General features: G+C 49.6%; 1 protein-coding gene across 1 annotated transcript in view; it reads right to left on the reverse strand.

Moving 5' to 3' along the window:
• Positions 1 to 4,279: 4,279 nt before the first annotated feature.
• Positions 4,280 to 23,902, reverse strand: part of SPECC1 (sperm antigen with calponin homology and coiled-coil domains 1) — a 243,523-nt gene continuing 223,900 nt past the window's right edge. Inside the window, 2 exon segments of the mRNA XM_059998552.1 lie at positions 4,280 to 7,359; positions 15,424 to 15,483. Coding sequence (XP_059854535.1) covers positions 7,270 to 7,359; positions 15,424 to 15,483 — 150 coding nt within the window. The 3' untranslated portion in view covers positions 4,280 to 7,269.

Below are 23,902 nucleotides of genomic sequence, written 5' to 3' on the forward strand. Positions count from 1 at the left end.
CGCCACCCGGCCCAGCCGCGCTGCCACGAGCGCCCGGACCGCGCGTCTGAGCCGGGGTCTCGAGCTCTGCCGGCCGACGGGCGGGACGAAGGCGGCGCGGGGGCGGGGGTGGTGCCTCGGCCAAGCCCGCCCCCTCCGCCCTGCCGCCGGCCCCGCGCTCCGTGCGCCCCACCCGGCGGGGCGGTCCGAGCGCTCGCACCTTCCCGGGAACCCGCGCTGGGGGTCAGGGCCGGACCTGCCGCGAGAGGACCCCCGCGCCGCCGCCGCCGGGCGAGGCGACGACCTGCAGGCTTCGGGGTTCCCCCAATGCACACCACGGACACCGCTGGACGGCAGGGCTCGCCCGAGAACGACGGCGAGGCGCGGCCCGGCCGGGCCGGGCTCCCCATCCTCGCCCCCAGCGCCGCCTCGGCCCTCTGTTCACCCCGGTTGAGCTCAGGCCCCAAGGCCTCACACGGGGCCCTTAACTGAATCCCCAGACCCTTCCCCTGCAGCCCCGGCGCCTCCGGAGAGCCCGGCCTGCGCCCCCTGCCGCCTGTCAGTCTCCCCAGGAGAGCCCGGGCCCAAGCCCAGCTGTTCCAATTTCGGCTCTGCCCAGGCCCGTGCCCCACCCCGCCCCCGCCCCGGGCCTCAGTGATTGACCTTACCACCCCTCGCAGCCTCGCCCACCCCGGGAGGGCGGGTGCTGACAACCTCCCCCGCCCTTCCCCACAGACACATCATTACGCGGTGCTGCCGATTCTGCCTCCAGAGCTTCGGTTCTCTCCACCCCGAAGTCGCGGCTGGTGGTCCCGCCTCACTGCCTGCTCCCAGCATCCACCCCCATCGCTGCCCTGGGTCCCCGCACCCTGCTCCATGATGCTCCGGGGTCCTCGCCTACACCGTCATCATTCCAGAGCACACCTGGGCGTGCCTGGCCCCCACCCCACGTGCTTTGCTTGCAGTCACCTGACGAGGTAGTTAAGAAGAGTGTCAGGGAGCTTCCCTGGTGGCGCAGTGGTTGAGAGTCTGCCTGCCGATGCAGGGGACACGGGTTAGTGCCGCGGTCCGGAAAGATCCCACATGCCGCGGAGCGGCCGGAGCCTGTGCTCCGCAACGGGAAAGGCCACAACAGTGAGAGGCCCGCGTACCGCAAAAAAAAAAAAAAAAAAAAAAAAGAAGAGTGTCAGGGCCCCGCTGGCGCAGTGGTTAAGAATCCGCCTGCCAGTGCAGGGGACACGGGCTCAAGCCCTGGTCCGGGAAGATCCCACATGCCACAGAGCAGCTAAGCCCGTGCGCCACAACTGCTGAGCCTGCGCTCTAGAGCCCGTGCGCCACAACTACTGAGCCTGTGCTCTAGAGCCCGTGAGCCGCAACTACTGAGCCTGCACTCCAGAGCCCACGAGCCACAACTACTGAAGCCTGTGCACCGCAACGAAGAGTAGTTGCTCGCCGCAACTAGAGAAAGCCCACGTGCAGCAACAAAGACCCAACGCAGCCAAAAATAATGGATTAATTAATTTTAAAAAGTCACCGTTTAAATACATGAATGAATGAATGAACGGATCAGATGGCACGTGAACTCTATTTCAGTGTAGCCATAATAACAACACAGCCCCTCAGCCTCCATCAGGCATGACCAGTATCACCTGCCTATGTACCAACAGGGGCAACAAGTTCTCCAAAAGCACTCACAGTGGATGTCCCGGCTGGGCGAAGTTATTATAGGGAATTTTCTCTCTCACTACCAAGGGTTAGAAGCAGATGGCAGTACTGCTCCTTGCCCCCTCTCTGGGCTGCTAACAGAACCCCAGGTGGCAATGACATGCACACACCAGAGGATGAATCAGGAGTGGTCTAAGCCGATCAAATGACCCCTTTCCCCTTTGCCAGTGATTGATCTAAGGGATGGGCGGGTGACTAACCCTGGCCAACAGGAAGGAAGGGGGATTAGGCAGTGAGGTTCCCACCTCCTCCCTCCCCTCCTGCTTTGGTCACTGTTTTGTGAAAACATGTAACTACAGCTACGGCAGCCACCTTGCAACCATGAGGTGACAAACCTGATGTGAAAACCAACACACTGAAGGTGATGGAGGAAAGGGCTTGTGTCCCTGATCACATCTTTGAACAGCACGAACAACCCCGAGAACTACATCTGGACTTCTTGTTCAACACCCCTGCAAGTGTCCCCACAGTTGTGCATGTTTTCTGGGACTTGCGTCAAAGAGTCCTACAGAATTCAGAGCTACACAAATACTGGGTCAAGGGGATCTTAGTTCTTGGCTCACACATTCAGCAGAACCCCATGGGAGAGAGCAATGGCTGGGACCCCGAAGCCTAGTCTCCAGGGCAGGGCCAGGGCTGGGACCATCGCTTCACGTCTCTGAACCTTTGTTTCCTCAGGGATGAAATCATGAGATGAGAAAGCTGAATCCAGTGCCCTCTAAGGTCGCTTCCCTCTCCAACCTCCTGTTACTCAGAGTCCAGGACAGAAGTCCTAACTGCACAGGCCACGGACGCAGCAGGCCGCCAGCACCTGCTCCAGATTCCACTCCACAGAGCTCCAGCTGTGCTCTTCCTGCTGTCGGGGTGACAGCTCGAATTCTGGGGAAGATGAAAAAACCACGAAAGGAGAATTGCCACCCCTTTAAGAATAAAGGTTGTCCAGGGTTGAAAAGTAAAACCGGCCATCCAGCGGCTCAGGATGACATCTGGTGGGGCTGACCATGGCCAAGTCATGGCTGGTGACCACCATGCTCCCTGGTTTTCTATTCCCAGATGCCTGCAGTTACACAATTTGTGACTCACCTTTATGGCCAGTTTTGTGCTTCTCCAGCTGGACTCACGCCGCCCCGAAGCTGGACTCACTGCCCGGACTCGCAGGCAGGCCTGTGGGCTCTCGACACCACGGGACATGGCTTTAGGATGAGGTGATGAACCTTGCCGGCATGCTGATGTTACTCAAAGATTTTCTTAGGGGAAAAGTCACCATCTTTATATGAGACTCACTGATATGCTGTGGAGGGAATGTAGAATTCTCAACATTTTTAAGACTTCAAATTAAAAATTGAGGCCCTCAAAATAAAAGATCCCTAAAAAAGTCATAGTGCACGGCTTCGAACTTGTCTTGAGACACTGAGGGGCATGAGCTGGTCTAGGAGATAAGGTCTAACACCTTGGCTTACAGGACTGCAAGCTCAGACTGGTTGAAAATATCCCTGGCCCTGTCATACATCCGATCTCGTCATCTGAACAAATGAAGATGCGGCTCTGCCCTGGGGAGCTGAGTGCCCTGCGGCAGGAGGTGGTGGTGCCTGGCCGCTGGCCACAGACCCCTCAGGCAGCTCAGAGCCACTCGGGCTGAGTCACGAGACACCACCAGGAGCACGGGCTGCAGGTCAGCCCCACCGGGAGCAGACTCAGCATACGCGGGCTGTGCTTCGTCCAGAGAGGGGCCCAGGCCCACAGACCAGGAACCTCCCCGCTGGACCCCAAGCCACGGAGGGATGACTGGCAACGGCTGAGGCACTGGCCATCCACCAAACGTCCACGCGTCCGTGTGTGTGGGCGCGCACGCACGTATGCGGGCTGAGCCGCTGACACGGCTTTGGGTCATCACACGGGGAGCCTGGTATCTTCTGGGTGCAGCATCATGCGGCAACTGACGGCCCAGAGGAAGTGGCTGGCGGCCACCGTCCTGGCCCCGGGCCTGTCACACCCTCATCCCAGGCTGTGCTGTCCTGGGAAGACCGAGTCCCCCAGGAGGGAAAGGCCAGCGCGTGGGGCCTCCGTGGGAGGAGGTGGAGGTGGAGAGGCTTCTCCTCTGTCCTCTCCTGTGGGCAGGGCTGGTCCCCAAAGGCACCATGAAGGATGGCCTCCGAGTGGTGCCCGAAGACCACACGTCACCTGACGAATCGCTCGCTCAGCGTCCTGGTGTCAGCACACACCAGCATCCCCGGTCCGTTAAAGTTCGTGTTCACTCTGCCTCCGCGATCTCGGTATAACCTCTCCTGCCCCCCACCCTCAGTGGGCACGTCCAAGCAGCTCTGCAGCACCCCGTGCGGCCCTGGAGGGCGGGACCCCCGGGGAACCGCGGTCACAGCAAGGGGCCGTGCAGGGGAGGAGGCCAAGGGGCATCAGGACCCAGTCCTTTCTGGTGACCCCCGGCAGTTGCAGTGGGGACCACGGCCCAGTGAGGAACAGGGACGCGAAGATGCCAGTTTGGAAACAGACTGAATGGAAGCCTGGCATTTTGAGAAAATAGTAACAATAAATGTCACTGGGACAAATTCATAGTCAGACAGAAACAAAATATATTTATTAGAAATATTACAGAGCCATACATCGCACGCGTCCACGTTCACAGTTACACACGCCTCTGTTGCGTCCTGACAGCGCTGGGCACGGTCTGTGCTCTTGGCAGAAATGAGGCCACAAACGCACTGCTGCATTCCACTCATGCAGTCGAAGCTACTGAGCTACTCCGGACAGCACAGGTTTAGCCCAACTCTAACCTGGGTCGGAGAAGTGAAACCCGCAGTGATGCCAGGCACACGCGATATTAAAAATCCTCTATAAAAAGGTTGCTGGGTCCTGTCCTTTGCCGCACGTCACTCGTCAGCTCCTCTCAAATGGCCCTCGAGCTCTGGGCTGGGAAGAACTAGGGCTGGATTTGGCAAAGGGGCTTGTATCTGACGACCGAGACCTCTGTCCCCAGGCAGCGCGGTGCCTGTCCCCTCAGCGGGGACGTGGGGGGCGACTGGGAAAGCAGCCCGTGGGTCTGGGGACCGTGAGGCCAGGTGTGAGCCGCTCAGGAGCCTCTGGGTGGAATCAACAAAAGCTATAAAACAACAGCTGGGTGAAGAAGGGAAACCAAAGGCCGTCTTGTTTCTGAAGTGAGGAGGGACAGAATGGGAGGTGGGTGAATTTGCCTGGTTGCCCAGACACCGCGCCCGGTGGGCAGGGCCCGTGCCACCATCAGCTGTGAAACAGCTCGACGCAAAGAACCACGGGCTTCTCTCCATGTCTTTAAAAATACAAAACACAACTCCTCCACTCTTGGGGGGGTCTTGCATTCTGCATCTATCTTGTGTATAAAAATAATACATTTTTTGGAAAAAGGATCTGCAGAACCACCAAATAATTTTAGGTGACGAAGTACTGGCTGAAGGAAGACGGGAAGTGACACGGATACTGTGACCTCTGAAAACCTCAGGACAGAAAACTGGGGACGATGCGGTTTGCTGACAGTAACCACTGTGTGTTCTCAAGTTTTCCACACTCACCTTGTGCTCTGAGCTCCCCAGTTAAAACCTGACCTACGCGGTGGCCCCCTGCCCCCCGCCCCGACCCTGCAGTGCTGACAGGCCTGAGCCGGCACCCCCGGGCCCAACGCCACCCTTGTCCCTGCGGGCAGGACACAGGTGCCCTGTGCCCTAAGGGTGCTCTTGCTGCAAAGCAGTCAGGCAACCTCTTTCCGTTATAAAAACAAATTGCACGTGGCCTCCTCTCCTCTTTTTAGCCTAAAGGCGGCAGCAGCTCTAGCATGGGGGGAGGGGAAACAGCAACACCTCCACCGCAGAGGCTCCGTGCTGATTCTGAATCCCCCTCAGTGACCGCAGCGCCCAGGCCCCTCCAGGCGCGCTGAGGCATCAGCGGCCCCTCCCACACGGAGCCTCACGGTGACCCCAGGCTGCACACAACCAGCAACGTCCCAACCGCACTCCCGGGGAAGCAAGCAAGGCAGGGTCGGGGGAGGAGGAGACACCGGGAGGATCTTCCAGCGCTCCGCCCCTCAGGAAGGCGAGAGCTGCACCTGTCCGGGTGGTACCTCCAGCTTCATGTGAAGACAAAGCGTCACGGCCACCGTCACCAGACTCTCTCCTTTCAGCACTTCTCGGGGACTTTGAAAATATACAGAACGCAACCCTGGTCCCCTTCCCAGTACTCTGACCCCACGCTGGGGCAGGTGAGGAGTGTGTGTTATCAACGAGCCCCCTGCAGAAGGACCCCAGCCAGCGGCCTCGGCAGCATGAGGTGGAGGGACGGGCGCCGTGTGGGACCCGGATGCCTCTTCCAAGGCGGCCGGGAGGGAGGGTCGAGCTCAGCCGCCCCCAGGACAGGGACCGATGGGGCCCCGGCTACGAACAAGGGCTCCTACCAGCCTGCAGGGAGTACTGCGCCAGCTGCCCTGGGCTCTGGGGCCGTGGGAAGGACCCTGGTCGACGGGCGCTGATGTAAGCAGCTGCGGGATCCCCCTGGGCCAGGGTGAACCTCATTTGCTACGTAATGTACATTTATTTGCCCAGGTGATTACCTGCACCTGCACCTCCCAGGCGGAGGGCAGCTCTGGAAAGGGCTCTGCTGCCGCTTAGGGTGACTGCAGGCTCTAGGGAAACTGAGTTGCCTCCTTCAGTTGTACCCCAGCCGGCTCTGCCTGCCCCCAGGGCCTCCTCTGCCCGTGCAAATGTAGGCGGCCTGGGGAAGGGCTAAAACCACAGCCAGGGTTGAAATACTGTTTACATCGCCGTCTGCCCAGCATCCCAAGAAATACACGTCCTCCAGCTGTTTGTGCAAAAGCACGAGGACCCCGGCCGGCACAGGCCAGTGCCTTCTGTCTGAGCGACTTTGTCAGGTTCCGTGCGGGGCAAACGTGTGGGTGTGGATGGGGCGTGAATACGTGCAGGACACTCGGAGCAGATGACAGTCACGGAGGCTTCCCGTCCGCCGCCGCTGAGCACGGGGTCCTGGTGTGACTGCGTCCCAGACACACATCCTCCTGTCCTCCCAGGGACACCTAGCAAACTACCCAGGGGCTCCTTTACATCTCAAGTTTGATCTTCCACCCAAAGAATCAAATAAGGGACAGAAGACCTAAAGGTGGTGAAGTTCTTACTGAGGACGCAAGTCTTTTCCCCAGGATGCAGGGTGCTCATGTGTTTCAGGGTTTCTTGAGAGCAAACTTTCTCTTTTTGTGTTTTGTTGGGCATTTTTCTTTTGGAGGGGTCTGGGAGGTGTCAAGTGGAGAGTTTTTATAGAGGCAGAAGACAGCATCTGTAGTAGAGACGGTGGGGTTTGGAAGTGCTGTTTGTCGTGAGATTCAGGGCAGCTCCAGTGAACACACCGCTGGGCTCCCGCGGAGAAGGGGGGCCCAAGAGAGCGTGGCCCCCCCCACTCCCGGGCCACGTGCGTCGGCATTCAAGGACCTGGCTGTTTCTTGTGTGTGTGCTGGCCCTGGGCAAGCTGGGCGGTGGACGGAGCAGGGACGAGCAGCAAGTGCTGCCTCCAGACTTACGTCTCGAAGTACTTGTAGATCTGGGCCACGTACTGCATGACGCTCTGCCAGTCGGGCCGGTCTGTGTGCAGCATCTCACTGAGCTCCTGCGGGAGAGGGCAGAGGTCACAGGGGGCCACAAAGCCTTCCCATGCAGCCGGCAGGTACAGGCAACACCCAGCCGGTGCTAAAGGTGCTTAGTGAAAAGAAAAGCTTTTTCTTCCCGTTTGTTCAAGAGATGCTGTCCCTTTTAGGAAACATTAGACTTGACCTCCCGCCTCTCCCATCTTTTAACAACATGACAGTGAACATTAACAGAAGTTTTGAACTAAAAATAAGAATTGCCCTATGATCCAGCAATCCCACTCCCGGGCATATGTCTGGACAAAACCAGAATTCGGAAAGACCCATGCACCCCAATGTTCACTGCAGCACTGTTCACAACAGCCAAGACATGGACACAACCTAAATGTTCATCAACAGAGGAACGGACAAAGAGGATGCGGTACATATATATGATGGAAGACCACTTGGCCATAAAAAAGAATGAAATAATGCCACTGGTAGCAACATGGATGCAGCCAGAGATTACCATACTACGTGAAGTGAGTCAGGCAGAGAAAGACAAATACCATATGATATCACTTACATGTGAACCTAAAATATGACACAGGGCTTCCCTGGTGGTGCAGTGGTTGAGAATCTGCCTGCTAATGCAGGGGACACGGGTTCGAGCCCTGGTCTGGGAAGATCCCACATGCCGCGGAGCAACTAGGCCCGTGAGCCGTAACTACTGAGCCTGCGCGCCTGGAGCCTGTGCTCCGCAAGAAGAGAGGCCGCGATAGTGAGAGGCCCGCGCACTGCGATGACGAGTGGCCCCCGTTTGCCACAACTAGAGAAAGCCCTCGCACAGCAACGAAGACCCAACACAGCAAAAATAAATTAATTAATTAATAAACTCCTACCCCCAACATCTAAAATATGACACAAATGAATCTATATAGAAAATAGAAACGGACTCACAGACAGAGAACAGACTTGTGGTTGCCAAGGAGGAGGGGGTTGGGATCAGCAGATGCAAGCTATTATATATAGAATGGATATAAGGTCCTACTGTAGAGCACACGGAACCATATTCAATATCCTGTGATAAACCATCATGGAAAAGAATATGAAAAAGATGTACATATGTATATAACTGAATCACTTTGTTGTACAGCAGAAACTCACACATTGTAAATCAACTAGACTTCAATAAAACAAAAGTTTTGAAAAGAGTCACCGCGATTCCATTATTGTAAAAGGATTCCTACCTCTCCAAGCTACCTCTGAACGCACACCTGTGTCCCACACGCTCCGTCATTGTGTGCCCCGTGCTTTGACACTTTTCATACACCATTTCCCGCACAACTGTGCTGTGTTGTTTTAGCGGATGTGCACTGTCCTCTAGGTGCACAGCATGTGACCGTGGTCCCTCCTTCACCACAGACTTTGCAGCGAGCATCTCCTCTGTGCGGTACTGCTTCCTTCTGTCGGATTCGTGCCACAAAAGTCCTGACCTGATTGAAAGCTGTTTTACCAGAATGAAGGGTCACCATTCCATGTTTTATTGTCGTTTCCCCCTCATTTCGTTGGCAACGAGCAGGCAGAGGCAGAGGCCAGGAGTGGTGGCAGGTAGGACGGCCCTCCGTCCGTCTACTGCGTGGCCAGGCCTTCCTGAAATCCATGGTGCTGAACGTATTTAATCATTCACTTTGGGGCTGAACCTGGATTCTTCTGTGGTCACAGGAGAACACTAGGGAAGGTCCTGGCGTAAAGCCAGAAGCAGAGATGCAGTGGAAAAGCAGGCTGACCTTAGCACATCTTCTCCTGGGCGGGGTCAGAACTGGCTGAGGCCTGGAACCAGCCATTTAGCTTCTGTTTCAACATCTGAATATATTTTACTGACTTTGCTCCCTGGTTGTGCGAAGAAATCAGCACAGCATTGGTCACGGGAAAGGGTGGAAAAGAAATGTGTGGAACATTCCGCACAGATGTACCTAGAACAATTTGAAAAGGAAAACAAAGTGTTTTCCAGAGATGCTGGAGGGACGGCAAACCTCCCTCCAAGGGGGGCAAGGACGCGTCTTCCTGCTTAGAGAGGATTCGGAAGTCTGATCAATATTCACTGTTTTACTCAGAGTATCCGATAGGCCTGAACCTAACAATAATTAAATTTTAAAATATTTTGGTACATGGTTAAAGTGACATCTGAACGTGTTTGAAGAAATCATTTAGCACTCTTCAGGAGAAGAGAGGGTACGCCGCATCAATAAAAATCTGCTAGTGCATGACACTTGTTTGATTTAGTAGCTTAAAACCTTCCCCAAAAAGAAAACACCAGGCCCAGATGGCTTCACTGGTTAATTCTTCCAAACAGTTCAGGACAAAATAATACCAATTCTACACAATCTCTTCCAGGAAACAGAAGAGGAGGGAACACCTCCTCACTCATTCTGTGAAACCAGCGCCAATACAAATACCGAAATCAGACAAAGACATTACAAAAAAACAACTACCAGGTTCTCACTTGAACACAGACACAATAATCCTTAATAAATATTATCAATTGAATCATGATCAAGTGGGGTTCATCTCCGGAAAGCAAGGCTGCTTCAACATCCATGAATCAATCAATGTTATTTATACTAACAGACTAATAAGAAAAACCATATGGTCATATCAATAGATGCAGAAAAAGCATTATACAAAATTCAATAACTATTCATAATAAAGGTTCTCAAAATACCAGAAATAGAGGGTATTTCTTTTACCTAATAAAGAACATATACAAAACCCAAGGGCTGACATCATACTTAATAGTGAGAAACTGAGCACTTCCCCGCTAAGATCAGCAAAAAAGAACAAGGTGAGGATGCCTTCTCTCACCTCTCCTAGTCAGCATTGTACTGGAAGTTCTAGCCAGTGCATAAGGCAAGAAAGAGAAACAAAAGGCATACAGATTAGAAAGAACTAAACTGTCTTTATTTGCCGATGACATGACTGTCTATGCAGAAAACTCCAAAGAGTCTACCAGAAAAACCTCTTGGAACTAATACGCAAGTTTAGCCAAGTCTCAGGACACAAAATCAACAACTTTCCTACATGCCAGCAATGAACAACGGCATATGAAAAAAGAAGAAAAAAAAAAACCCAACCATTTAAAATGGCACCCCAAAAAATCTACAGGCAGAAAACTATAAAACACCACATGCAGAAAATTACAACATACTGATGAAAGAAATCAAGAAGCTCTAAATAAATGGAGAGATGTTCTAGGTTCATAGCTTGGAGATGGAGTATTGTTAAAATGGCGATTCCTCCCATCTGATCTACAGATACAATGCAACCCCAATCAAAATCCCAACAAGCTGTTTTTGGGGGTAGATAGCGACAAACTGATTCTAAAATTTACAAAGGCAAAGGTACCGGAATAGCCAAAACAATTCTGAAGAGAAGAATAAAGTTGGGAGACTTGATGTCACAATTTCTAAAGCTCTATTGATCAAGGCAGAGTGGTGCTGGTCAAGGGGCAGACACTTGGGGCATGTTATGCGTATTCTACCACAATAAAAATAATTGATAAAAAGAAAAATGATAGGGCTTCTTGTCCTCAGGGGTCTTGGTGGGGATGGAGATAAGCTCTATCATCAGAGAAATTACAATATCACACACACGTGCTCCATAGACTATGAATAAATTGTGCTTTCAGAGCCCAGGTGGGCATGGCTGCCCAGAGGCAGGGTCACGGAGGGGTGAGACGTGGGCTCTGGAGACAGCTGGGCTCCTTGACCCTTGTCTTTGCTACTCACTGGCCACGTGCCCTTTCATGGAACCGCACTGTCTCAGTGTCCCACCCACAAGGAGCATCTACGTCGCAGGGCTTTTGAGAGGGCCAATGACATGGAAAATGCCCGGCACAGAGTAAACATGCACATAGTAAGTGAATTAATTGTCTAAGTAGCCTCTATAAAGTTTATGCTACAGATCAGGCCCAGTTATGCCTAAGGAATCATTCTGATATCCCCGTAAAATCCTGAGTTGCAATGACCTCCCTTCCCAGGTGACCTGAGGACCTTAGGCTGTGTGAGGAGTGACCGTTCTGGTGGACACACCGGCTCACCCAGCAAGCAACAGGCTCACAGACCGTATGACCTAGTGCGGGCGTGCCCACCTCAGCAGGTGCGGAGGGCACACATGCTGGCTGCTTTTACGGCAGTGGTAACAGTAGCACACGTATTCTCTCTCCTATTCTTCCTGTGAGGAGTTGTTCCACCTGGGATGTGGCGTGTTAAACTTCTATATTACACCGTGGCTGGGAAGGAATGCATTCTAAAATTTGGGGAACACTGTAGGGTTTTCACTTGTAAAAAATCTCATCCCTGCTAACAATGGTAAACCCAGAAACCTATATTTGCTAGAATATACACATATAAGGGAATTTTTTTCCTGACTAATCTAATAACAGAACTTGACCAAGGACCTGGGATTATTACTGCTGTCAGTTCTGATTGGGTGTATTTTTAAAATGTCATGTGTAACTAAATATGTTATTTTTCAATCCATCTCACGATACTGTAAAGCAAATTTAATAATGTAGGAAGCTTCTATATTTTTGACGGCATAAACAGGTTAAACTGCTCACAAACATTCCTAAATGGTTTTGAGATTCATCATGATGTTTGTCAGTAGTTCCTCAGAGACATCTCTACAAATGAAACTGCTGGCTCTGACTGTTAGTTCAACAAGATGATCTCATTTGCTCCCCAGCTTTCACTACAGTAGTACGTGAGATGAAAAAGAGGAAAAAATGTTAAATTTAAAAAGCAAATATTAACTGTAACACCACAAAGAAAACCGTATTCTGTGTATAATATCATCTTCTAACAAGTTCTCATGGTGTCTTTGATTCCTTATGTAAATTATCTGTGGTCACTTGTTAGCTGTTTAGTGTTTCAGAAGATAAATCAGGTTTCTGCTACGCCGTCTTGGCCAGACATTAAGTCCCCTCACTCCTTTTTAGATTCTCTAGACTTGTATTTACACAACAGGGACACCTGTTTCTTAAAGGTTCAGTGGAATTTGGGCTTACTGGGAATTTTTTGTTCGTGTGTGTGTGACTATATTTAAAACAATGAATTTCACTTGCTAAAGTTCTACTTCTTTCTAAGTTTTGGAGAAATATTTACATTTAGTTTTTTTTTTTTTTTTTGCAGTACGCGGGCCTCTCACTGTTGTGGCCTCTCCCGTTGCGGACTACAGGCTCTGGACGCGCAGGCTCAGCGGCCATGGCTCACAGGCCCAGCCGCTCTGCGGCATACGGGATCTTCCCGGACCGGGGCACGAACCCGTGTCCCCTGCATCGGCAAGCGGACTCTCAACCACTGCGCCACCAGGGAAGCCCTACATTTGCTATTTGAAGGAACGTATTTACATATTTTTTTTAGAAAATTGCCCGTTCTGTTTCAAACACTTTGGCGTACACTGTCACGGTACTAAAATTCCTGATAGCTGTCCTTTCCCTTTGTCATTTCATCCTCTGAGGTTACACAAGTATGTCTCACTGTTAACTTCAACTGAGATTTTCCTAATCGCTAGTAAGATTGAACATCTTTTTAAATGTTTACTGGCCATTTGTGAGTTGTCTGTTCCAGACTTTGATAATTTTCTACTAGGTTTTTTTAAATTATTATTATTGGTTCGTAGAAATCATTTGTAGATTATACGTCTTCGCTTTTTTTGCAGTTACGTTATGATGTGTCTGGATGGATATTTTGTATTATTCATCCTGTTTGAGATTCATTAAGAATCTGTGGTCTTTCATCATTCTGGAAAAATTTCAGGCACCACTTCTTCAAATACTATCTCTCTTCACTTTTTCTTTCCTCTTCTTCTGGAATTCCCACTGGATGTGGGACTTGGACACGGTCTGACTTTATCTTCCATGCCTCTTAAGCTCTGTGACAGACACTATCAGATGTTCCCAACCTCTCTCTCCCTTGAAAGGCTTCCCACTAAATTTAGAGAATGAGAAATGTTATATGCTTACTTTCTCAAACTCCCTTGCAGCTGGTGTGGCCACATAACAGAGTACTACCAATGAGCTGGAGGGACACTGGGAAGGCTTTTGGTTTCCTTATCAAAGGGGGAAGATGTTAGGCACTTGCTCCTCTCCCTTCTCCCTCCTTCCTGCCCTGCAGACAGGAGTGATGTCTGGAGCTTGGTAGTCATGTTCAACCACAGAGAAACAAGTATGAGGGCAAAGAACCAACAGATTAAAGATGGTGGAGTGAAGAGAAGAGACACTCTGGGGTCCTTGATTATAACATTGAGCAGTGAACCATTCCTGAAACTAAAAAAAAAAAAAAAATATATATATATATATATATATATATATATACACACACACACACACACACACACATACACATATATATACATATATATATATACACACACACATATATATCTTTATGGTTGAAGCAACTGTTAGTTGGGTTTTCCATTTCTTGAAGTTGAAAAACCTATTAACTAATAAAACCCCTCTACTACATTTTCCATTTTTAAATGTCCCTGTTTTATGTTCTGGGTAATTTCCTTAGATCTAGTTTCCAATTCAGTAGTTCTCTCTTCTGCTGTATCCAATCAGTTTTCAGCCCAACTGGTAACTGGTATTTTTAATTCCAAATTTTAATTTCTACAAGTTTTACTTGATTCTTCTCCAAGTCTTTTTTTTTTTATAGTACTGTGTTCTTTCCTTATGATTTTAATATGTTTAAACGCAGTCTTTTGAGGTCTCTCTCTTCCTGTTTTATTATCTCAAGTTCTGGTAGGTGATCCTCTTGTTGGTGGTGCCTGCTGACTAGCTCAAGTAGATGGATTTCTTTTCTTTTTTAAAATTTTATTGGAGCACAGCTGATTTACAGTGTTGTGTTACTTTCAGGTGTACAGCAAAGTGATTCAGTTACACATATACATATATTCACTATTTTTCAGATTCTTTTCTCACATAGGTTATCACAGAATCTTGAGTAGAGTTCCCTGTGCTATACAGTAGGTCCTTGTTGTCAAGTAGATCATTTTCTTGAGCGCTTTGTAATTCTGGATTATGAGCGTATTTTCAGCAGCCTCTGTGCTACGGGCCCAGGAGCCTCCTACAGCAGAGACAGTATAAACCGGGGAATGCTTGCAGTAGATATTATAAATTTGGACTCCAAACCTCATCTGGCCCAGTTTTCTTTCCTTACAGGAGGTTTTCCTTTTTTGGCCACCAAAAAATCCCAGGAGGAGACCAAGCTTCCTTATCACCTCCCTGGACTGGAAGGTGGAGATTTTTATTTCCCCGTCAGTAAGAGTAGCATTTGTGAGCCTTGGCTTTGTGCAGGGGTCTCAGGACTAATGCACTGTTTACAGGAGCTCAGGGCCTTGTCTCTTGCCCCTGCATGGGCAAGAACCACAGCCTATACCCATCAGATGCCCGCTCATTACGAGCTCCCTCCACTACCCCAGCCCCAACCCTGGGGGTGGCCAGAGTCCTAGCACATGCCTCAGGGCTCTGGTCTTCACGCCTCTTTTAATTTCCAGCATCTGGTTATTTCCCCGTCTTTCTTCAGAGATCAGCTATGTATTGATTTTTTTTTTTTTTTTTTTTGCGGTACCCGGGCCTCTCACTGTTGTGGCCTCTCCCGTTGCGGAGCACAGGCTCCGGATGCGCAGGCTCAGCAGCCATGGCTCACGGGCCCAGCCACTTCGCAGCATGTGGGATCTTCCTGGACTGGGGCACGAACCTGTGTCCCCTGCATCGGCAGGTGGACTCTCAACCACTGCGCCACCAGGGAAGCCCTAATATTTTTAAAATTACATTTTATTCAGATTTCTAGGTGCCTTGAACAAGAGGGTTTTAATGATAATTCAGTCTAGAACTGAAATTTATCCACAGTGAAATCTTCACTGAAAACACTCTAAATCACATGTGGTCAGACCAACTGGATAATTTTCATTAGGAATCACGAGTAACATATCTTCAGCAGATGAATTTCACTGTTGTGTAAAAATTATTTAGTAGATGGTATAAAGTTCTTCCTCATATGATTAGAACAAAGTATCACAAGGACACGAAGGAGGATACTTACCAGGCTGGGTTTGATGCCTACACTTTCAGCTGCTTCAAATGCCAACAAGAGATTTCTTTTCTAGGTTAAAAAGACAAAGACAATGAAATTATCAACTAAAAATATATAGTTTTTGCTAGGAAAAAACACCAACTGACATTCCTATAAAGATTACCTACTGTTTATAAAACACTTAAGTTTTGAAGTCAAGTATGCAACCAATGATCATAGTTTACGGGGAAAAAAAGATTAACAGGTTACCGTTGTCACTAAAAATGACATTATTGATTGATTCCTGACCATCAAAGATACATTTTTGTTAATTCGGTTATTTATTTATTTTTTTGCTTTGTCAAGATTTATGACATACACATTACGTTGGGTATCAAGTTGTTTAATCATGGTGTTAGACCAAAAAAATTATCAAAGGAATATGTGCACATCGTTAAACACAGTCATATGAAAAACTGTTGCTTCCCTCAATCCTGGTCCTCGGGAGAAGACCTTTTTGTTTCTCTCTTTAATTCTGGTGATCTCCTCCATATCTCTGTAACTGCTCACACCACCATTGCTTGATTTCCGAAACAGAGGCATTGCCTTCTAACTTCTTCCCAAGATAAATGAGGACTTAGGTGCCTCTCTCCTCCCTGCATTATACTCACATAGCTCACGTTTGTGCCTGTGTTAGTTATGTCTGTGACTTGGACCATTTTCCTTAAACCTCCATTTCTCGTCCCATCAATTGCAGACAGCCGTTCCCGACTCCACTTTGGATGACAAGGAAGACGTCCCCTTGCCTTTCATCCACCTTGTCAAGTTTTAAACTGTTAAAAGCTGATAGAATTTGCTTCCTTTTCTTCAACCACACTTAAGTGTTCAGCACCCTCTTAACAGAACGACTCTGAAGGCTGAACACAGTAAGCGGTGTTTACACAGCAGCTGCGATCAGATTCCTCTCCCCAGTTCCACAGTCGTGATGCTGTGCCCCTCAAAACATTTCTTCCAGATGATTTTCTTCTTTGTAACTCGACCAACGGCTCAAATCCACACCACGTTTCAGTGTGCTGCAGACCTGGACCTTGACTGTCCTCAAGTCCGTTTGTTTTCAGTTCTGCTTGTTGGGATTTTTCTTGCTGGGAGAAGAACGGTGCCTCCTCTCATCTTCTGGTTTCTTATCTTTCTGACTATGGCTTACAATCCATGATATTCTCTTTGTACCAAACTGACTTTCTGTTCTAATATGTCCTGTTCTCTCATTGCCCCCCTTTATTAGACCCCCAAGCTCTTAATCGTATCATTATTCTATGAAACCCTTCAGCCCTGGAGTCCTCCAGAACCTGTCGACTGACCAAAAAAAAAAAGCACAACCTAAAAGTGGAGAATTATGTTTTATTTGGTGGACATAGTGAGGACTTAAGCCTGGGAGACAGGCTCTCGGATAGCTCTGAAGGCATTGTTCCGAATAGGTCAGGGAGAAGCCAGAATACATAGGAATTTTGCAAAAACAAACCAGGTAGTTGAATATCAAAAGATTTCTGCTAATTAAAGAACAAAACAAACTTCTCAAGCTAGTGAGTTTAGCACTTTTCTATGCATGGGAAGATGCAAGAGTCTGGGCTCACTGAAATCGTTTCTCCGAAATGCACCTTAACTATCTAGGGCCCGTATCCTGCTTTTTTCCTCCATCCTGGATCCTCACAGGTTACATGGTCGGGGCGGGGGCAGTGGCTGAGGGCTTGATGGCCGCAACGTCCTTTGTTTACTGACATGGCAGGCGACACTTTTTGTCCACAAACCTCATGTCAGTTTTTGGATAAAACCCCTGCTCTTTTTAAAATTTTTTTTAATCTATCTATCTATCTATGGCTGTGCCCTGCATCTTGCGGGATATTAGTTCTCCGAGCAGGGATTGAACCCACACCCTCCGCAGTGAAAGCTCAGAGTCCTAACCACTGGACCGCTAGGGAATTCCCCTGAGAACCACATTCTACTAGAGCACGTTCTTAGTTTCCCTCTTAAAGAAAGGCTGTGGGAGAGATACATTTTCTGGATGCATTCATATACGAAATTTTCTCTTTTCTGCCATCTCACTTGGTTAATAATCTGGCTGGATACAGAACTCGAGGTTGAAAATAATTTCCCCTAGAACTTTAGAGGCTCCACATCACTTAGCCCTCGTTTGTTGTTCCTGTTTTGAGACCCTTTCTGGCTGTTCTCTGATGCTTCTTCACCTGGATGAACTTAAGAATCATTTGGTCACACCTCCTCCCGTAATTCATTTGAAGTCATTCAGATTATATGAAACTTTAATTAAATTGGTAAAGTAAGTCTAATTGAGAGACGAATGTTTCCCTATGTATTCACGTTTTCTGTTGCTCAGCAGAATTTTGTAATTTTATGCATTTAGATTTTCTACAGAATTTTATACATTTCCCCACTTCCCCTTTCCGTCCTTTCCGGCACATCTGGTGCCTGAAGATTAAGGGGTCCGCTGGACACTGAGGCAAACTCTCTGTACTAGGTACCAGGTCACGGGAAACACTAGAACACGGCAAAACACTTTTCTTCTGGTCTGTGGTCGGGGCCTTGGAAAGCCGTTGACCTGTGGTCGTCTTGCCCAAGCCGCCGGCCCCCTTCCTCCATATTAAAGGTAATTAATGGGGATGGACTGAGCGGAAACTTTAACACTGCTCTCCGTCCTGCTGAGAGGGGAGCTGTCCAGTGGCTTCTGGCTTCCTTTACTTTAGCCCCAGCCAGCAGCAGGAAGCTCCTACTCTGGTGCTAATGAGGCCTTTGTCCTTATCTTAAAGTCCTGTGGGTTCATTCTGGGGGAGGAAAGGGGTCTGTAAGCCAATGGTTTTTACGCTCCCATTACTCCAGACATTAAGATACAAACATTCTTTTACGGTTTTTGGTATGCAATGCCCAACAGCTTTGTAAATGTTAACACAGTTTTCAGTTCCAGCAACAGCGTTTAAGGGCCCCTTTTCTCCCACCTTTACTTGCACAGAATGTTACGATTTTCAAAAGTCTCTGCCAAATGTGACAGGCTAAGAATAATATTTTGTTTTAATTTGTATTCTTTGATTACCAGTAAGGTCTAAGGAAAAGGCATTTCTAAACCTCAGGTTTTATACAGAACTCCCCCCCCCGCCCCCCAAGACCCTTTATCCTGATTCTAATGAAACTGCTAGTGTTTTCTAAGCAGAAATTGAACAAAGAAGAAATAGTCGAAAACTTGTCAGAAAACACTCTGAAATTGCATATGGTATGACATGGACCATTACAGGGAGAGGTGGTTTCCGGTGCATGAAAATGACTTTTATTGGTTTTGGTGGCAGCAGGACATTAGTGATGAAGCATCTTGATCCTAATTCTCTCATTAGAACACCGTCATGGCCACTGTGGGGAGGCCAGAGGGGAGACAGACGCAGAGAGTGTGCCCGGCCAGGACCTTCCAGCCCCTGGACAGTGGAAGCCCCCAGCCATGGGGACTCTGCTGCCAGCTGGCCCTGCAGTGGGGATCTCGCCTGAAACTGACGGGACTGAGGAGCCCCAGCCCAGAATTTCCCCCTCACATCAGTACTTCGTTTCAGACACCAACATAAAGACGGTCCATCCTACCACCTGAATCTGAGCACCTCAGCGGGAGTTTCACAGGAGGACAGAGGAATAGGCTTATTACTGAAAAAACACCAAACCTTCCACTGACTGTAACTCACATCCCGTGTTTGTAAATCTCTTTAACGTCTCAGGAGACATCCTTGTTAATGTTATCAGAAATTCCCTACCTAGTACCGATGTCACACTTCCACTGAGGAAGGAGGAACAGCTCATGACTTATGAACGTTCTGGGCTGTCGAGAGCTAGATCGTACAGTTTTTAAATTCTGATTTTAATGGGTTTTTACAAATATTACCGGCCTCTCTTGGTGCCCTTTTTGATGTATGTTGCTCAGCAAAAAACCTGAGAAGCGCCCAGCACTGAGAGCTCCCCAGATTCAGGCTCCGGGTGAGGGCTGGACTCCACGCGTCCTGATGACGTCAAAGCATACTTTTCGTTCAAATTAGCTCGTCCCCTTTGAAGCCCACCTTCGAATAGGCCCCTTCTAGGAAGGCTTCCCTGCCTGAATCCCTCTCTCTCCACCAGCAAGATACTCCCAGGCTGAGTCTCACACACATGCTCAGTTTTAAACTTGTAATGATTTGATCTGCCTGTGCTGACACACTGTTTCTGAGAACTCCCATCAGTAACTCTGATAGATGTGAGTTTCTCTCCCCATCCTGAAGGCAAAGCTCCCCAAGGGCAGTGGCTAAACTGTCCCTCCACCCAGAGCGCCTCTACATGGGGGCATTTAGGAAGCAGGAGGCTGGCTGGTCCTTTGGGGAGGCTGTGAAGCTCTATGATCTTTTTTTTTTTTTGGCCACACTGTGTGACACGTGGGATCTTAGTTCCCTGACCAGGGATCGAATCCGCATCCGCTGAAGTGGAAGTGAGTAATCTTAACTGCTGGACCGCCAGGGAAGTCCCACCCCATGATCCTAAAATGAAAACTCTGGCCACCTGGAGCTGAGTTCTTCATCTCCTCACAGACCCGAAGCCTTCCACGGTCCGACGGCGGGCTCCCCAGTGACAGTGTTCTGGACTGGGGAGAAAAGAGGCAACCCCACGTGTAGGGACCACGGGCCCCTGGACCACAAGGACAAGAGAGTGACTGAGCCGTGATGCCTGGCTGTTCTGCAGGTTTCCAGATCCAGGCATCCGGCCGCGCATCGCGGAAATCATCGGCATCCGGGGAGACGCTGCAGTTTTCGTCATTGGGAAGCAATCACGATCCCAAGTGTAAAAACACACACGTTTAGGCCCATTATTTTCCAACACATCCGTACTGACTGGAGGGCAAAGCGCCCACGACTGCAGGCAAAAACGTCACACTCTGAGGATGTATCTGCATTAGGCATCGACCAGACCTCCCCATCGGCAGGAATGCCTACTCAACCGCAAGGAGCACCATTCTCCCGGCACCAGCGAGACACTCCCTAGAAGGCAACTTTCCTTCTTAGTCTTGCCAGGGGCCGTCATGACCCATGACCCGCAGCAGACCTGGATCATGTGAACCATTTAATGCACAGCCCTCTGTCTCAAAATCCTATGTAACTGTGCTTTGACCTCTAAAGGGTGGAACAGTTCTTGGAACTTCCTCAGAAGCTGTTCCCGGGTTATAATCCTCAACTTGGCTCCAAGAAAATTTTCTAGCTCTTCGTTAGATCAGCTGATTGATTTTTTTGTCAGCAATGCCCGGGCTGCGTGGACCCCGGCACTCCACATGCCCCCGCTGGTCTCCTCCGTGGCGGTACCTTCTGTCCTTCCGTGGCGACACCCTCCTCTGTCCTGACAGGTGTGGAGTCCTCAAAGCTTGTTCCTTGGTCTTCTCCCTGTGCCTCTGTGAAGCTGTGATTTATAATAAGAAATGCACCTTTGCTCTGTCCTGGTTCCTGGCACAGAGCTCCTAAAACCTTTGTAATTTTCTACGTAGGAGCCACGGGGGCATCTTTTGTTACAATATTTGGTTTCTGTCCTCGGTTCCAGAAACAGCTTCAGAGCAATAAAGGTGAAACAGGTGTCTTTTGTTTTTTGGCTGCATTGGGTCTTCGTTGCTGCACGCGGCCTTTCTCTAGTAGCGGTGCGCGGGGGCTACTCTTCGTTGTGATGCGTGGGCTTCTCATTGCGGTGGCTTCTCTTGTTGCGGAGTACGGGCTCTAGGCACGCGGGCTTCAGTAGCTGTGGCTCGTGGGCTCAGCAGTTATGGCTCGTGGGCTCTAGAGCACAGGCTCAGTAGTTGTGGAGCACGGGCTTAGTTGCTCTGTGGCAGGTGGGATCTTCCCGGACCAGGGCTCAAACCTGTGTCCCCTGCATTGGCAGGCGGATTCTTAACCACTGTGCCATGAGGGAAGCCCGAAACAGGTGTCTTTTGTTACTCATAACAAACCCCTTCCAACAACACCAGCGTTTATGTTAACGAGGCAATTTTTTTTAAACCCCTGGATGACTGAAGGATGGGGCTGGTTGCCAGGGGAACCAACCACGGGATTAGAGGGTTGGAACCTTCTGTCCCACGCCCTGACCTGCAGGGGCGGGAGAGGGGCTGGAGGTTGAATCAATCACCAAAGGACAATGATTTAATCAATCAGGCCTCTAATAATGAAGCCACCGCAAAAACCCGAAGGACGGGGTTCAGAAAGCTTCTGGGCGGGTGAACGCATCGATGTGTGGGAGGGTGGCGCGCCCCGAACCCCAGGGCACAGAGGCTCCTGTGCTCGGGACCCTCCCGGACCCCGCTCTACGCATCTCCTCATCTGGCTGCTCATCCGGACCCTTTAATATCCTTTGTAACAAACCAGTAACCTCGTAAGTCAGCTGCTTCCCTGAGTTCTCTGAGCTGCTCTAGCAAATTAACTGAACCCGAGGAGGGGGTCCTGGGAACCTCTGATCTACAGCCGGTCGGCTGGGAACACAGGTGACAACCTGGACTTGTGACAGGTGTCTGAAGGGGGTGGGCAGTTGTGGAGGACTGAGCCCTTAACCTGTGGGACCTGACGCCGTCTGCAAGTGGACAGTGTCAGAACTGAGTTAAACTGCAGGACACACAGCAGGGGGTGCAGAATCACGTGGTGTGGGCCCCCCACAGCTGTTCACAGAGGTGTCAGAAGTGAGATGCTGAGTGCAGAGGAGCCACGGGGAGGGCCTTTCCTTAGTGCCTGGGGCCCAGGTGACCTCCACGCTCACGGCTTTAATACCACCTATACCTGCCCTGTTCAGGTTCATGTCACTCATGACATGTGGCTATTTAATTAAAAGTAATTAAAATTAAAAATTCAGTTTTCCAGTCACACGAGACACTTCCCATCAGCAGCCCATGTGGCGAGTGGCTAACACACGGGACAGCATGCATGTATCACATTTCCATCATTTAAGCTCAATTAGACACAGCTGGTCCACTTCCTGGGGCCCCAAATCTCTATTTCCAGCTCTGACCTGCCCTCTGAACCCTGGGTTTGCTATCCAGTTGCCTCTGACATTGCTACCTGCATACTTCGCAGACATCTCAGATGTAACATGATTCAAAACGGACCATTTCCCCCCCAAAATGTTTAATAATCCTGTCCAGCCTGCTTTACAGATTACAAAGCATAAATTTTAATTTATGCCCTGAAACTTTAATACTTCTGTGATGGTTAATCTTACGTGTTGACTTTGCTAGGCCTTGGTACCTAGATATTTGACTAAAAATTATTCTAGGTATTTCTGTGACGGTATTTTTAAGACGAGATTAACATTTAAATGGGTGGGCTTTGAGGAAAGCAAACGACCTGCCATAATGTGGGTGGGCCTCACCCAATCAGTTGAAGGCCTGAATGGAAAAAAGGCTGATCTCCCACCAAGAAGAGGGAATTCTGCTGGCAGACGGCATTTAGACTCCACCTGTAACACCAACACTTTGTGTCTCCAGATTGCCAGCCCACCCTGCAAACCCTGGATTTGTCAGCCTCCACAACTGCATGGGCCAACTGCTTAAAATAAACATCTCTCTCCCTCTCTCTCTCTCTGTATGTGTGTATATATATGTGTGTTTACACACATACACACCCAAATCCTAGTAGTTCTGTTTCTCTGGAGAACGCTGACCGATACACACCTTAAACAATTAAATCACTTTGTTCAGTTATCATCGCCATCAGTGCCAGGACCATTTGGACTTTATTTACATCCTAGTGTGAGAAAGTCAAAACCAGAGCTTTCAAACATTTCTGTTCCTTCCCCCTCAGCAAACTGTCCTGCCAGCCAGACACCTGGGTCGCCTCCGACTTTCTCTTCTCCCCACAGCCACTTAGCCACCGTGTCCAGCTGGTTCCGCGTCTCAGATGTATCTCTAATCTTCCTCCGCCTTCCCACCCACGATGCTGCTACTGGCCTGCACTAACGGGTGAACAGGGAAGTGAGCTCTCACCACAATGCCTACAACCTCCCAACTGCAGCCTCTCTTTCATTCTTGTCCCCGTGACAGTTCACTTTTTCACAGAGAGATCTTTTCAGAACAGGAATCGTCGTCTGTCACTGTCCAATGCCGTCTGCCAGCTGTTGTGGAAGCCAGGCGGCATGGCAGGCCGCCTTCCCTGTCCCCTGCAACCCTGGCTGCAAGCACCGGGCGTCCCCTCGGCTGTGCTCCCTGGCTCTGGAAAGCTCCCCCGCTTTGTGTCACCGGTTCCTTCATGTCAGCTTTTTAGCTGGAATTCCGCCTCCTCGGAGACCTTCCCAGCCTTCCTGGTGGAAGGAAGTTAGGTCCCCTTGTTCACACTACAGCCCCGTGTTTCTCTCATGTTCTTCCACATTTTGTTTATTTACAGTGTTGCTTGTTACAGGTTTACTCACTTGTTTACTGAACGTCCACCTGCTGAGGACAAAAAACCTGTCTACGTGCTCACTGCTGCCCTTATTACTG

Source organism: Delphinus delphis, chromosome 19 (assembly GCF_949987515.2).
Source record: "Delphinus delphis chromosome 19, mDelDel1.2, whole genome shotgun sequence".
NCBI lineage: Eukaryota > Metazoa > Chordata > Mammalia > Artiodactyla > Delphinidae > Delphinus > Delphinus delphis.